Raw genomic sequence first — 16,187 nt, 5'->3', positions numbered from 1 at the left:
CACACCTACATGAAATGTCCTGGTGTTTACCTCCCCCTACACCTACATGAAATGTCCTGGTATTTACCTCCCCCCCCCTACATGAAATGTCTGACTCCCTCAAACCACACCTACATGAAATGTCCTGGTGTTTACCTCCCCCCACCTACATGAAATGTCCTGGTTTCTCCCTCCCCCACACCTGCATGAAATGTCTGACTCCCTCAAACCACACCTGCATGAAATGTCTGACTCCCTCAAACCACACCTACATGAAATGTCCTGGTGTTTACCTCCCCCCACCTACATGAAATGTCCTGGTTTCTCCCTCCCCACACCTGCATGAAGTGTCTGACTCCCTCAACCCACACCTGCATGCAATGTCTGACTCCCTCAAACCACACCTGCATGAAATGTCTGACTCCCTCAAACCTCACCTGAGTTTCCTTTCCAAGGTAGATGACGGTGATGAAGAAGAGGAAGCTCCAGAGAGAGGGGAGGAACATGGTTCGGAAGAGCACGGGGAAGACCTCAAACACGACCGCCGGATCTGCACAGAGGAAGCCAACAACCGGTTACGACCTTCTTCATCTAAAACTCCAGCCAGCGGTTACAGTCTTCTTGTTATTATCGCTGAGAGGGTCTATGTCCCCCAGGGTACTGCCGGAACGTACCCTGGTACCAGAGCATATAAATCAACGTGATTTATATGCTCTGCTGGTACTATCTAATATGCCGGACCGTACCTCGCCTACTCCACTAACGAGTCTATGGAGTCGCCTACGCCTACTCCCTAACCCTAACCCCAACCCTAACCCTAACCATATTAGATAGTACCAGGGTACGTTCCGGCAGTACCCAGGGAGACATAGACCCTATGAGCGTTATTATCAGCTGGTACCATTACAACTAAATGTAGTTCATAGGTGCGTCTGATTACGATTGTCAACCGCATCACAAATTTACGAGGTGCATGCACTTAAAAGCGATATAACGATTTTCCAGCTACTCTGATACTGATAGACATTAGTGTTATATGACTGTATAAGCGCCTGTCGCGTCGTTCATAACTTTTAGCTTTATTACAAGATTAGTACATCACTAACTTTGGCGTCGAAAAATGAACCGATTGAATCTACAGGGGATGGTGCAGTGAATTTGTTCGCCACAGAGCTGGTCGAGGCCTCCACCTCTCACACATCGTTACTAACCCACCTCTCGGGGCTACGGTGTCTATATCTTGTCCCATCGTTTCCGCCATGAAACCGAGCGTAGCAAACATGGTTACCCCGACGACCAGGCTGGCGATCGTGTCAACTACCAGAATCCCTGCCGTGTCCCTAAAACATAACGTGGAATACAATGCCGATGAATGACTCAACTACCAGAATCCCTGCCGTGTCTCTTAAACATAGCGTGGAACACAATGCCGATGAGTGTCTCAACTACCAGAATCCCTGCCATGTCTCTAAACCTCAAAATAGGGCCAGCCATCGAAAACAGCGTGGGCCAAACACGCCTTCCAGATTTTGGGTGTAGAATTCGACCCATGCTGAAAACAACACTCACAAACTTATAACCCCAACGATTCATTACAGTGCAAAAACGAGCGATAGCCGTAATGACGAGAGATGCTCACTTGTATATGTTGTTGTGGTAATCTTCGTAGCTGGATATCACGATCCACGACCCGCAGGCGAGGGCGACACTGTTGAGCTGCGCCGCCGCTGCGTACAGCCACACCTGGTGAGAAAGACATCAACTACTACACTAGTCCAATACATGCTAAAATATGCCCAATACATGCTGAATATGACTAATACCACTAAGTAATGTAATACTTGGGAAAATACGAAAACAATCGGGATGACTGTTCGAAATTCTCACTTTATATGACCCCGGTGTATTTGTATATCAGCAATCCATGTGTACATCTATGTAGCTGCTGTATTGTGCCACCCATGTACAATTCTTCATACAGCCAAGCCTCGCTTTTGTATTCGGCAAGTGCAATGCACCATTCTAAATAGTTCGTGTCAGGTTGCGTTTTGCAAAAAAGTCCAAACGGAGACCATGAAAAAACATCGGACACGGACTTATTACGTACTGCCAAAAAGCTCAAACCGAAACTGTAAAAAAATTCACACGCTAACTTATTATACGTACTGCCGCACTTGCACTCCGACAATCAAACCAAAACTGTAAAAAAATTCACATGCCGACTTATTTTGTCCTGTCGTACTTTGCACTCTCTCACCTTGGAATCGGCCAGCTGTTCCCAGCTGGGGGAGAAGAAGTAGACGAGGCCATTGTAGGCGCCCGGCAACGCGAGGCTACGCAGGAGAAGTACGAGCAATAGAATGCACGGCATCGTCGTCATTATGTACAGACTCTAAAAAATTAACGACGAGAAACGGCTGTTATAATCTCCGCTGTGGATAACGTTAGCTTTGTTGGGTTGCATCGCACATGCAACCTTTACATAGCCAAAGAGCATATAATGATAATTATAAATACAAAGAGATTATCATTATAAGCTCTTTGCATAGCCGTAGAACTACGTAATGCATTAAAAACACTTGGAAATACTATCAGTGACAAAATATTATGATGCAACATCACAAATATTAGGCCCCCGGGGGGCATCTAAGAATGGTGATAATTAAGAAGGTAAAGTACAGTCAGCTAAAGTAGGATGACATGTTGACATGAGAATACCGACATGGGGAGAGGGGGTATTGGTGATAAACGCTACCTTGCCCTTTGCCTTCACACCACGCCACGTGCTAAAGAATATAAACATCCAGGCAAACATGGTGAGTAAGGCCAGCTCCCACACAATGCTATCAATGTCCGTGAACCCTCCAGACTGTTTAAGAACTCTCCTCCTGTAAAGAAGAAACCAACGCAGAGAAGCTTACGAAAACATGGAATATTGCATGAAACTTATAGGATCATATTTATAAACATGCACGAATTGATATCGCCGCACGAAGCATGCAATTTGTAGTAAACGATTTAAGAACAAGACACTCAACCATTTCATTAAAAAAAACTTTAATTATCCTGGTATCAGGAGAACATAATAAAACATATCTCTTTTATGAAGTGCTCCTCACAGTAAACATGTGCATTTACATGCACTGATCGGTTGCTAGCTATACTATATGTTGCTACTGACACTAGTTTTGGCCCCACACATCCTTATCATGGTTACCATCTCACAAAATGTTTGCACATTGGACAGCCCGCAAACACAGACACGCGCATAGAACTTGCACTTGCACTCAAATATTTCTTACCAGGGGTCAAATTTAAATGTTTAAGGCAAGGCAAATGTTGCTTTCGGTTTAACCAGACTTTTCAGGGCACGATGGAAAGCGAGAGGGGGCAACGAGGCATACAACTATCAATCAATAAATAGGTTAATAAAGCCATTTTTTAGTATAGCTTTATGTGCAAAATAGAGATGCATATATACTACATGAGATTCAAGATAACAGCAAGGAGGGATACGGCATAAGGCAGCCTTAGTGGAGCATGTACTGAGAGGGCAGCCACGGCACTTGCAGTCAGTGTCACGGTAGAATTCAAGCCCTGGGTACACGCGCCAGCACACTACGACAAATAAGCAACCACTGCAGCTGGCTTCTGTGCCGCGGTAAAATTCGAACCCAGCACACGTGCCGTCACCACGTGGCAAGTGAAGGAGAAGGTCAACCCTGGCACTTCGATTCCGTGCCGTGGCAAAATCCTAACCCTGCACTCACGCCTTCACCACGCCAAGTAAGGTCAGGGGCAAAGGTCATAGCGAAATCCGAGCGCCGTCTTACTGGAAGTATTCGACGGATACTGGCACGAGCGTCGCGTTAACCGGCGTCGTTGTCACGTTCCCGGCCGCCGTCGTCGTGGTTACGAAGTCGCTGAAGCAGCCGAGCGAGCTCCACTCCATCTCGCACGCCGACCACATCTCGTCGAGGTGGAAGGAGGTGATCATCGAGGCGAGGGCCCACGCCATGACGACGCTGCAGTAGGCAGCAATCACGCACGAGACGATCGTCGACGCCAGCCCGACGCCTGCAAGCGAGCGAATCGTGAGAGAGGGAAGTGTGAGAGGGAGAAGGGTGGCAGTCTCTTTCTCTCTGTCTTTCTCTCCCCTTTCTCACTTCCTCCCTCCTTCCCTCCCTACCTCCCCCTTCTCTCTCTCTCTCTCTCTCTCTCTTTCATTTCCTCCCACCTCCCTCTCTCCCTCCTTCCCTAACTCCCTCCCTCTCTCTTGCACCAGTACACACATAATCGATCTACAACATTGTCTAGCACATTTTCTGCTATTTCATCCTGACTTTGAGCTATATACAAACCTTTAAACATGGGCGTCAGTTTCTTGAGTGCATAGATAGGTCCGTGTCTTGTGTGCTGGCCGACAGCCATCTCCATCAGTAACAATGGCACACCACACAGCAGCAGAACCACGACGTATGCTATCCAGAATGCTCCTGTGGTCAACATAACACATATCAAGAGCATCTGTGAATGAATGTACGTCAATATAAGGTAGCTAGGTTGGACAGACCCATGCAGATTTTTGGCATATAAAATTATGTGTGAGCTTATATCACATTCTGTTCAGTAAAGACTTTGTGATGAGGAAAACTAAATTAACGAATGCGATGTGTATGTGTGTGCATGCACGCGTGCGTGCACGTATATTTAGTAAAACATGATCATATTTGTAAATTAGAACACATCTACAGTATACCCACATGCCAATGGTGAGCCAGTATAGATAATAATCAGTTTATCTTATGTGGTGACAAGGGCTTAGCCTATATAGAGCATTTAACTTGCAATCTACAATCACCATCCAAACAAGATATAGCATTACCCTCCTACTACTACACAGCATATCTGAAATTAAGCTTACCATGACAAAGTTCGGTACACTTAATTACCATCTATATAGACAGCTACATAATTAAATACCAACATTGTTAAAGCAAAATGCATTAATTCTCAGTGATGCTGCTTCATAATTAACCACAATTAATACATTTCATCGAATGCCATGGACATAATAAAAATGTGCTGATTCATGTGTTATCTGGCTGGATCAGGCATATGCAGTATAGCTCTCAGAAATACTGAACACCGATGGGTTACGGGTAACATCATTAACAAGTCAAAATCATCGTATGCACTAGTTCACTATTATATCTCTTTGAGAACACTGCAAAATTCCCTTGGTGGCTGTGTTATCAATTGTTAATGCTCGGGTGATAGACAGGGGTGTGGTTCAGGGGATCTGGAAGTCGGAAGGAAGGTCGAAAGAAAAAAGGACCTGACCCCATGGCAGCCTCCACAGATCCACTGCTAAATATAATATTATTTCGTTACTAACACAACGCACAACTAACCTCCTCCACTTTTGTATGCCATGTACGGAAACCTCCATACGTTTCCCAAACCTAGCCCGTAAGCCAAGCACGAGAACACAAACTTCACCCTGCTCTCGCTCGTCCGTGTCAATCTCTTAGTGACGATGACATAATCGCATCCGTCGCCAATGTCCGACGGTCTGCGGTTCATTAAGGGTTTCAGTTGTTTGTTCTTGTTAGAAGCCAACGATGCCAAGCCTCCAATTTTGAGATCTGCCAGAGAACGAATAGTGCCATCGCTAGTTTTGAACACGGGCATGCCAGGTGACAGCGTCATATAGTTCTCCTCGTCTGAACAGAAACACTCATCACCGATACTCGGTACTGGTTCTAACTGCAACCGATTACTTAGGAAAGTACAAGAATCTGTCATGCTGTCAGTTGATTATAAATATAAGTACACAGTGCTGAAATAAAATGCACATTTGTACAGCGCGCAAACGAACGGAAACACAACAACGACGACACAGACACCACCTGGTCTGACGTAAAAACTTTTATATCCCAGAATGCTATTCTAGTGAGAAACAGTAGAACTTCTTTGACAAGTTTTGTTGTCGTTACCTAGGTTACTCACTCATTGGTCGCATACTGACTGAGGTTGCACAGTTCAATCATATTGTGACTGTGTGACATAGACGAGATGTCTTAGCTGTAGGTTAAAACATTAAGACGAGGAATGGGTAATGGGTTGTGGCCAGTCCAAAAGGAACGAAGTATTCCCAACCGTGATTGTATCACTGGCAGACTCAGATAGAACTACTGACACTGTGTACATACCCGACAACTTTTGTCAGCGGCCAAGAAGGCCAAGTAAGGTAGCCTACGGTACTTCTTTAATCTGGGAAATGATCATTGATATGCGACAGTAGTGATTATTTATTTATTACACAATGATCATTATGCATATATGAGGGTGATAATTAAGTTATAATCTACAAAATTAATAATACTAAAAGTCTAAAACTGCATCGCCAGAAATGCGTCGTCTCGTGTATTCTTCGACTTCGTTACTCATCTTCTTCCCTAAACCTAAGGCTATAGACTTTTTATGACTTACAATTACATACTACAGTACCGTAGACGAATATTATGATTGTATTAAAACAATAATAGAATATATTAGAGAATATAATAGAATATAAGAGAATATATATATAGAATATAATATAGAGAATAAAATAGAATATAGATATAATAGTCTAATATAGAATATATGGCTTATGACTATGTATGACTATGCTATGTCATGGTTCATTGGTTGCAGGATATTTTTGAGGAGCATCTAAAACAACGCCAGCAATTGGGAGGTTCTCCCAGCAGGCATCGTTCATGTGTTGACACTCCTCCTATAACAGAGCTGGAAGGAACGCTGTGCGAACGACATAGGGAGGAGAGCTGCGAGTCATGCTGTGAATGTAACTATCCATGTGCACGAGTGTTCGTGTCGCTGTCACAAAGACGTGAAGGGGTGGAGCGAGCAAAATAGTCGCTTATACAGAGAGGATTGGTTAAATAATTCACTAAATATTCAATCAAAGTACATTCTATCAATTTTGGTCAAAAACAACACCACAGTCATGTACATGTTAGAATTATCGTCGAAATCTTGCAGAAATAATAATTGCTTTACAATAATCACCATAGACACACTAAGATGTAGCCGTACAGGATAATCTCTACATCAACCTTTAGCCGTTCATTCTGCAACTAGAACCAGTTGCAGGAGGAAGCTAGGCTGCATCACATAGGGAAATGTTTGACAGAGCCAGCTCTGCGATCACTAATCTACCGTGTTTCGCGTCTCTCGCACGACAGCACTCATCGCGGCTTCCTTCATCATGCGGCCGTCGGAGTACAGGATCACCAGGCTGTCCTCGCACGGCGTCACGCACAAGGAACCGTCGTCATGTCGTCCGGAGGAAGTGATGCCACGCGGAAACTTCACGCTCACGGACAGCGTGACGAGCAAAAGTGGAAGCGTAATCATCTGACAATGTCGCCGCAGCTTGCAGTGCTGTATAGCAAGGACCGCCCGGCTAGTGGAAAACCTTTTGTCGCTTTGTGGTTATATATCCTAATACCCAACCGAATGCATGATCAGCCAAAATCGTGTGAGCTAATGTTTCCTCGAAACGGTCATTTTAATTGTCTGTACCTGTGGAAAGTTGTAAAAATGAGCACAGCAAATGGTAATTTTTTCTTAATGACCCACTCCTGGAATGCTAATTGTAATAGTAATCCTTTAAGGGTGTCATCATGCGATATGCTATGATGCTGTATTTATGTGTTGAGCATTGCAGAAAATTTCGTCAATTATCAAAAAATTAGCAAACTTTTTACATGTAGTATTTAACACTTACTAAAACATAGTGAATACACAGTATTATACTTACTTACTGAAATTACTGAGAGTAGTTATGCACGTTTTATTGTTGCAGTGATGGGTATGGTATATTATAGAGCAAGTCGTTTTTAAAAAGATAACAATTTGAAAAAAAGACAAATCCAGTCACAAGCAATTTCCTTTATTTATTTTGGGAGGGGGAACTATGCAGCAGTCGTGTTAATTATACTACGTTAGTAACTAGCCTTGGTGCTTGCTTCTACACGGTGGCGTTTTCCTAGTAAAATCTACAGACAATACATTCCAGGTCCTAAATCCTGACTTTTTGGTCCCTAGTGGATACATATGGCACCTATCACATTATAAAAATGATGCAGTAGTTTAGTTGTCTACATCTAGAATACTCACAAGTTAGAATCATATTATAGGTGGTTGGTTATTTGAGCACATTTCCTACCATTAACAATGATTCATCTTGTCACATATCTGTACTAAAACAGTTTACACTCCTTACACTTGTAATGTTTCTAGTCCTAACCCTAACCCAATACACGTGATCCCTAAATCTACTGTGCAAGTCAGGAAATCTGATTTCCCCCGGCCACCTGTTACACGATTACAAATGCCCCAATTCCGACCAGTACGTCACATGCCCCTATCACCTTTTTTTTTTATTCCACATGTCAACTGATCGTCAAACATCACGAATGCTGCCGAGTCAACACAAACACACCCACACACGCATTCTCAACTGAGATCTTTCGATTTACAAAATCGCACGACATACGGGGCGACGAAAGACTGGCACTTGGTGGCAAGACGTTTGACACAATCGGGGCGAGCGCAGCAACCCCGTGGGTGCATACGGTGGACGATCGATACTCGCGTGCGATCGCGAAAGCGCAGATCACGAAACGTGTCCTGCTGATATGTCAGCTGCCCTTGACTGTGTCCGAATCACGCGTCACAACAACGTAACATTTTCCTTTTTTTTTCGTGCAGACAGACTACTCACACACTTATTCACTTAAGAGAGTACCTACCTAGACACTCTATCTCCTCACACATAAGCTCTCTACTCTCGAGGGAAACATACTCCACGATAAAACTGTAACGTCACACACACTGTGTAGACCAAGATGTATCGGTGCACTACCACATATCATATGCCACGGCAGTTTTCATCACCATCACACACGATGATTGTGCGCGTTGTTAGTGTGCATTTCATGCACAGTTACCTCCCAAACATTACACCTCATAAGATTGCAAGTCACTGGTCATGACACTTCAATTCGCTACCGAGTCTCAATAAATTAGTGAATGGGTGCTATCTACACCGGCGCAGCTGCGAATATTAACAATGAAAACCATTGATAGTTTTTGCACCTGCACAGTGCAGGGGTTTACTTTGCCCCTAACCCTAAAATTTGTCACCAGTATACATATATATAATTATATATATATATATATATATATATATATATAAACAACGAGATCACACGACTATTTTTTGACATTTTTTCATAACCGATCATTTGTAGTGGTTTTTGCTGGTCCAAACATCAACGTTCTAATAATACATGCACTCGCACCATTCGTCCGAAGGATCACCAAGTCCTGAATGACTCTACTTACTACCGGTCTTATAACCATTAGTCACTTCTTGAATAGCAGTAGGTAAGTTAACAAATATATGTATGTAATTGCATGTAATATATATATATATATATATATATATACACACATGAATACATACATGCATGTATATACATATATATATATGTGTGTGTGTGTGTGTGTGTGTGCGCATATTGTTGTGTACACACTTTGTGGTAGCCCACTAAATCGGAACTACTGTAGCAGAATATATTCGCCTGTGGGTCGTGATTTCAATACTAACCCAAACAATATCATGATCATATTGCATCATAACAATGTCCATTATACAAGACAAAGATTAAATAAGTATAACATGTAACATGAACAGAAAACCATGTAAAAATTAAACAAGCGTAAGCGAAACGAATATATTCCGTGTCATAATTAGCAGGCTTCACATTTATAAGGCACTTGCTAGGTAGACGGAACTACATTACACATATGAAATTTATCTGAGGCAATACGAACCGGTTTTAAATCTAAAAAATCCATCATTTAAAAACTGTCTATAAACGTTAAGATGAAAGTGTATCAGGTCATTGGTATATTATAGGGGATTTTCGCAGATTATATACCAAACAGGACTTGTGTAACAGAACCACTCCAATAGCCCTTCGGACAAACAGAATTCTAATCAAGGAAAGAACATGAGAAGGTCTCATATACTGCAGTAGTCTATTGGGTTTGAAACAAGTTCACACTTCATTAACTTATAGCAGCACCTGCATTTGAGAAAGCCGAATTACTATTTTCTGTATCCTACGAGTGCATGCATCACGACATCGTCCCATCACGACTTCTCACTCGGAAAAAATGTCGCTCGACCTAAAACTGGGGCCCGTAAACCCCCACACGTGCCGCCATCTGTTGGCACTGATCCACACCAAACATGAGACGTGGACCGACAGCACGATTCCCGGCCGCTCGTAGATTTTTAATACGAGTATCTGTTCTTCACGGCGTAACCAAGCTTGTCGAGGTTCGGGATGCAGGCAAAGTTCACCATAGGGGGCGGTCCGCACATCAGTACGAGCGTGTCGTCACCAGGTGGCGGCAGGTGTTCCACTATCATCTCGGCGTTCACGAATCCAGTGCTGTACTGCCATCCTGCGTGGAAAACAGCGAGAACCGTCATGGCCACACAAATCGCTACCTTACATTACGACAGACAACATCGGGAGTTTATTAACTTAGCAGATATACATAACATAAAACATCACAAGTTGATTTACTCGCTTAAACGCATGGCAGTAAATGGGGCTTATATCAGTTTTGTTTATCACACGATTTCACAGTTGCACAGATTTTAAAATAAACCGAAATAATTCACGACGATAAATCAGAAACATAAAATCAGAAAAATATTTCCCCAAAATAAAAGAAAAATAACTGTTTTCCTATACACGTTTTTAAAAACTAAAAAAATGTTCGTTTGACGCTTCGCGGCTCCACTAGATGGCGATCGTAGCGCTGCGCACCTTCCGTCGACTTGTCGAGGGTGTACCACAGGTGGAAGCGATCTGGGTTCGCTCTCTGCACCTCCTCCAGTTCGTTCCTCAGCAGAATATCGTCCTCCGTCTGGTTGGCATACAGTAGCCAGCATTTCGTCTTGTCTCCCGGGTCCTTGAAGATCTGTCTCACCAGCTGCAGCATCGGAGTGATACCTGCAACAGTCAGCGGCAGCTCGCTGCAAAATCCAGCGACGTTCCGATCCATCGAGTCTGCTCAGCATTGCTCGTTTACCCCTACCCAGTCGACCGCTCAGAAATTCCACGATTGAAATTCGTGCGCTTTCTGCCGAGAAGCACAGCTTGGCGCTACCGAAAAGGCGATTCGCTTGAGTGACGCGGAGATTGATTAGAAAAAAGAGAGATTAGAGTATAGAAGAATAGAACTGAGCAGTATACTACTGAACTACTGCATGACTACAAAGCAATAGTGCCATGATTGTTTTTACTGCACACTACCATCAATCAGTGCACGACTGAGCAGAACCAAACGACTTTGAAACCAAACGAATGAACAGTGAGAACGTTTGACGTTCAAACGGTGGATTCGCGACCACTACGGGTGATCGGATTCCTCGGACTCGTGAGGTTAAGCCTCTATAGAGTAACAAAAAAAAAAGCAGTATGCTACTAAACAACTACAAACGAGTTTCTCTACGATCGTTTCTACTGCGCGACCGTCGATCGCGCCGCGGGGGCGTACGCCGGCGCCCTCTCTCTCACCTGTCCCGCCGGCGATCATGCCGAGCTTACGCGTGTGGATCATGTAGCGCGGTTTGCCCTTCTCTCCACGCACGCTGAATCCACCTGAGAAATGAAAACAAGGTGAACGTTCACGAACGTCGACGACGATGCGCCGAGTCGTGTCGAACGCCTCCAGCCACGCGACATGCAGGCGCGCGGACTTCCACGCCGCCAACCAACACGATGTTAGATCAGAGCGGCCTACTGCGAGGTGGATCATGACGGCGTGAGCGCGCCGCTCTCTCGATTACTCACTGCGACACAGCTAACTGAACTTGTCCGAGTACAACGCAGGAATTTATCGGATGAACTAGACTTGCCGCTTATATTGAAATGCGTCGCGAGCTCGCCTGATGGCCACGGATTAAACCCTAAGCCAGTACTCGCATTTTCTAAACCAACTTACAGGCCCCGGGTTATGCCGCGCCCACTACATATAGCCACGGTTACGCAGCGCCCCCTACACATAACCAGGGTTACGCAGCGCCCCCTACCTCGTCCGCAGTACATCAGCTTTCCGCTGGGTCCCCTGACGTCAACGTAGTCCCCGACCTGGAGCGAGTCCAAGTACTGCGACATCTTGCCTCCTGCAGGGAACTTGGGGTTCACATCTTTGAAGTAGACCTTGCAAGAGGCGTAGTTAACGGGGTTTAAATCGCATCGTGACGGCAGGAAAGCAAGGGAAACGCAAGCGGGCAGTCACAAGTAGAGAGGCAACGATAGCGATAAAATTTATTCTTGCGGCAACGTCGCCAATATGCGACGCAGAAATCTCGTGAAAGACGCGCCGAAAAATGAGATGGATTTCATCAGATTTCAACATTGAGTAGTAATGCAATCACGTTGATCTCACACATTCAACATTTACTGCAACGCAATTTTATGCTATAAATCGCGAACCTAGTAGACGGAAATAGATAGAAAACAGATGAATATAGTAATAAGCTAGTGCTCTGCACATGAGACAAATAATGACTACGAACTTGTGCAACATGAAAAGGCTGACGTTCTACCACTACATGCTAAAATGTGCGAATTTAGATACATGTTCATATTTCTGCTTCTAGGTATGGTTTAAAGCTAGCGTGCGCAAACACATAAAAATCTAGGCTTGATTTGCAAAAATAAAATCCGTGCCACCAACCACCATACTAACACAAAAAAGTGAAAAGCTGTGCAAAGCGTTCCAGCTGGCTATTGCAAAAAAAAATGTCCAATGCTGCCGTGTGAAAGTGTATAGCGCGCACAACAAGCCTTCTTTTTGTTCTGCTTTGGTCCTTTACCCAAAACCATGCATCTCTGGGTCCAATGCTACCAATATCAGCTTTAGCTTACCATCTTGTATCTTTCTCCCAACACACACACACACACACGCACACGTGTGAATGCTTCATTTGTTTTGTAAGCTGCCGTTAAACACATGCCTGCAGGCAGAATAGCTTTTTCAAAAAATAATTAGCTGAATTTGCCACAGCATTTTCTCAGCCAAATTATATTAAAGATTAACTTACGGCGCCACCTGTCGGTACAAAAATAGATATTTAATTTGGGTTACTGTAATTGATGAGTATGGGCTAAGCAAACTTTGCAATGTCTGAGAACAGGATAAGGAATCAGTACAAACACTGACCTACATGTCGTGTGCTAACCGAATTCAGACTGTATTTACCACTAGATCTACCACACAGAACACACGCTCAACGTTACCATGTTACAGCTCAGTTAATCTCGGGCGCATTAATTATAATCGCCTGTGCACTCGTTCCCTCCCTCGTCAGCATTGGCACGCAGGCTGCCCGACAGTGCATTTCATGCATAGAACGAATAGCGATAACCTACTTCGGGCCATACCTTGATGACAAGGTCAAAAAAGCCCTTGTCATCATCGGACGATACCGGGGTGTAGGGCCGCATCACCATCTGACCGTCTATCTTCGCTGTCAAGTAGATATGCTGACCTGCAAGGATAAATGTGGGAGTTTAGCCACAGATAAGCGGTGAAGCCCCATGGACTGACCGGCATCAGCTGAAGGGTGATCTCATCACTTTTGTAACATCTAGACAATGTAACAGCATAAGTTGAAAAAAATGCAAATTTTCCTCCAGAAAATCGAGGTGAGAGACACGTGACATAATCCTACAATGTAGGTCGATATACTTGTATTAATGTATACTTGCGTCATTATGGCACGCTTCCAAACTCTAGACTCCTCGCCACCCCGCAGGCTGGCAACTTTCCTGGTTCCTTTATTTCTGCATGCGTTATACTATTATGGCCGCCCTCCTTAGTGAGGGTCCAATGGCCGTAACTCCGACGGCTCATGGCCAATGACTAATGACTTAAAACTAATGACTCACAGCTAATAACCCCAAGGGCCATTCTACTACCATGTATACTAAGTGCTCTTCGAAGAGTTTATGATCCAAGCGTCCGAAATTAAGTTTCACTCGCATGAATTTGCATCGCTACAGTATAACCTGAAGACGATGTATACCACCGGTTTGCTCTCATTATAATGTGGGCAGTGGAGTGCGATATCGAAGCCTGGCAATGCGATAAACGAGCAGAACTAATACTGACCAACGGGTAATCCTAGAACGTGATCTGCCGTGGCGAGTGCAAATCGGAACCTTCTGGAATCGGGACTAATAATCTAGAGTAAAAGAGAAAAACCGAAACCATGTATTACTTGAGAAGGTAAGACAAAACAACATTTGCAACTTGACACGCAATATAAAATCTCCATTCATCTATCGCTTGTAACGTGAAAGGCAAAAACCGCATTCATGATCAGCTTGTGTCATGTAAATTGAAAACTGCATTCCTCTGTGGTTTGCAATAAGAAAGAGAAAGATTTCATTCAATTATCTGGAATTATGTGGCTTATTTTTAATTAGCTATATCATATTTTGACAAAATAGTTGCTCGTTGCATAAGATGAATGTAAATAAATGTTTAAGCAATTCGAAATTGATGAATCTCACTGTCTTATGTATACAGTATTGTATTGTATTGTATTGTATTGTAAAGTAATGAAACGTTACGCAATGTTTTGTAATGTAATCTATCGTATGGTTACAATGTGTCGTAGTGTCATATCACGTTATGTATTGTAAATATCATATATCATCATGTATTGTAATATCATATGTAGTATAATGTCATATGTAGTATAATGTCATATCATGGCATGAATTGTAACGTAATATATCGTCATGTATTGTAGGTAGTATTACGTCTGGTATTGTAATGGTTTGTATGTGTTGTAATCATCTGATCACGCCTTGTATTGTAAATATCATATATCATCATGTCTTGTAATGTCATACGTATATAAAGTTGTCTAATCGTAATGTGTTGTATTGTATTATAATGTCTTGTCATGTAATGTATTGTAATATAATATAACGTCGTGTATTGTAATATAATATAACGTCGTGTATTGTGATGGATTGTGTGTGCTGTAATCATCAGATCACGTCATGTATTGTAAATATCATTCAACATCGTGTCTTGGAAAGTAATATGTACTGTAACTATAGTGTATGGCCGACTCGATGACCGCAAGGTCCTTTCGCCATACCCGTGCATTATATTAACAAAGTTATAACTGTTTAATTTTCCCACTGTCTGATTTATCCTCGTTTAGCACAAATAAAAACCTTGAAATCTTGAAAATCTTGAAAATCTTATCATGTGTTTTAAAGAGGAAAACCCCACTTATCTCTCGTTTGTGTTGCCAAGTGTTTGTGAGAAAGCACAGATGTCACAAATCGAGCTTGCTGTAAACTCAAGTTTAAGAAAGGCAGAAATGCGCACTCTTTTTATTACAGAGTTCTCGGTTTTTCGTTTTCTTGACAAATTGCCAAATAAAGCCGCACTTCTAATATCCAGCGGTAATCATCTTCACAGACACAGTGCTGCAAAGCGGGTCCCACTCTACACCCCACCATCTTCACCCCCCACGCTCATTCATAGGGGGGTAGGTAGGAGAAGGGCTATATAACAGTATATAAGACTCGTAGACAACAGTATACCTCCTTCTCGATGAGCTTGAACGGATACTTCTTGTTGGGGTCGTCGAGCGCGTAGAGCGGCTTCTTCTTCCTCGTCACGAACCAGCCGACGGCGAACGCCGCGAGGCTCAGCAAGCCCGCACCAACCAGCAGCGGGGCAGCCTGAAGAACGACGAACGAGAGCCACGCGTCAGGATGCGGGCCACGGCTGCGCGTACGCCGAAACCTACATGCGAGGGCCATTCGTGGGGGGGGGGGCGCCATAGATGTAAGATTTTCGAGGACAGGAGTGCATACTGTAGCGGTGGTTTCGCGTAGAAGGGAAATGGTGTATAAGTGCCATTTTCAAGTTCGTGACAGAGAAGGAATTGGAAAAAGAGAGAGAGAGAGAGAGAGAGAGAGAGAGATTCAGATTGAAAGAGATATAGAGAAAGGGAGAGAGAGAGAGAGACAGAGAGAGAGAGAAAGAGATTCAGATTGAGAGAGATATAGAGA

The 16,187-nt window shown here is 43.5% G+C and overlaps 3 protein-coding genes across 5 annotated transcripts in view; 1 reads left to right on the top strand and 2 right to left on the bottom strand.

Moving 5' to 3' along the window:
• The window catches only part of LOC106817141 (sodium- and chloride-dependent betaine transporter-like), a 12,342-nt gene extending 6,462 nt beyond the window's left edge, over positions 1-5,880 (bottom strand). The window contains exons 1-8 of the mRNA XM_014821789.1: positions 5,394-5,880; positions 4,341-4,475; positions 3,813-4,056; positions 2,735-2,867; positions 2,237-2,371; positions 1,619-1,722; positions 1,195-1,319; positions 417-529 (exon numbers count right to left, since the gene is read on the bottom strand). Coding sequence (XP_014677275.1) covers positions 417-529; positions 1,195-1,319; positions 1,619-1,722; positions 2,237-2,371; positions 2,735-2,867; positions 3,813-4,056; positions 4,341-4,475; positions 5,394-5,787 — 1,383 coding nt within the window. The 5' untranslated portion in view covers positions 5,788-5,880. The remainder of the gene's footprint in view (positions 1-416; positions 530-1,194; positions 1,320-1,618; positions 1,723-2,236; positions 2,372-2,734; positions 2,868-3,812; positions 4,057-4,340; positions 4,476-5,393) is intronic.
• Positions 5,881-5,970: 90 nt separating this feature from the next.
• On the top strand, positions 5,971-8,550 carry LOC106817143. The gene is made up of 3 exons (XM_014821793.1): positions 5,971-6,232; positions 6,682-6,832; positions 7,233-8,550. Exons 1-3 carry the CDS (start codon positions 6,101-6,103, stop codon positions 7,406-7,408), a joined length of 459 nt encoding a protein of 152 aa, XP_014677279.1. The 5' UTR covers positions 5,971-6,100; the 3' UTR covers positions 7,409-8,550.
• The window catches only part of LOC106817142 (NADH-cytochrome b5 reductase 3-like), a 25,371-nt gene continuing 17,105 nt past the window's right edge, over positions 7,922-16,187 (bottom strand). For 2 of the 3 annotated variants that reach the window (XM_014821791.1, XM_014821790.1), the window contains exons 2-8: positions 15,714-15,854; positions 14,257-14,329; positions 13,515-13,633; positions 12,170-12,299; positions 11,655-11,738; positions 10,902-11,087; positions 7,922-10,530 (exon numbers count right to left, since the gene is read on the bottom strand). In XM_014821791.1, the coding sequence (XP_014677277.1) occupies positions 10,358-10,530; positions 10,902-11,087; positions 11,655-11,738; positions 12,170-12,299; positions 13,515-13,633; positions 14,257-14,329; positions 15,714-15,854 (906 nt within the window). In that variant the 3' untranslated portion in view covers positions 7,922-10,357. The remainder of the gene's footprint in view (positions 10,531-10,901; positions 11,088-11,654; positions 11,739-12,169; positions 12,300-13,514; positions 13,634-14,256; positions 14,330-15,713; positions 15,855-16,187) is intronic. The other variant, XM_014821792.1, reaches the window with a different exon arrangement.

Source organism: Priapulus caudatus, unplaced genomic scaffold (assembly GCF_000485595.1).
Source record: "Priapulus caudatus unplaced genomic scaffold, Priapulus_caudatus-5.0.1 Scaffold1607, whole genome shotgun sequence".
NCBI lineage: Eukaryota > Metazoa > Priapulida > Priapulimorpha > Priapulimorphida > Priapulidae > Priapulus > Priapulus caudatus.
This window is presented reverse-complemented; position numbering and strand designations above follow the sequence as displayed.

Coding starts and splice junctions, on each gene's coding strand:
- LOC106817143 (XM_014821793.1), top strand. CDS start 6,101: ATGGGTTGTGGCCAGTCCAAAAGGAACGAAGTATTCCCAACCGTGATT. Junction 6,233..6,681: donor GGCCAAGAAGGCCAAGTAAG/GTAGCCTACGGT, acceptor CATTGGTTGCAG/GATATTTTTGAGGAGCATCT. Junction 6,833..7,232: donor CTGCGAGTCATGCTGTGAAT/GTAACTATCCAT, acceptor CTCGCACGACAG/CACTCATCGCGGCTTCCTTC.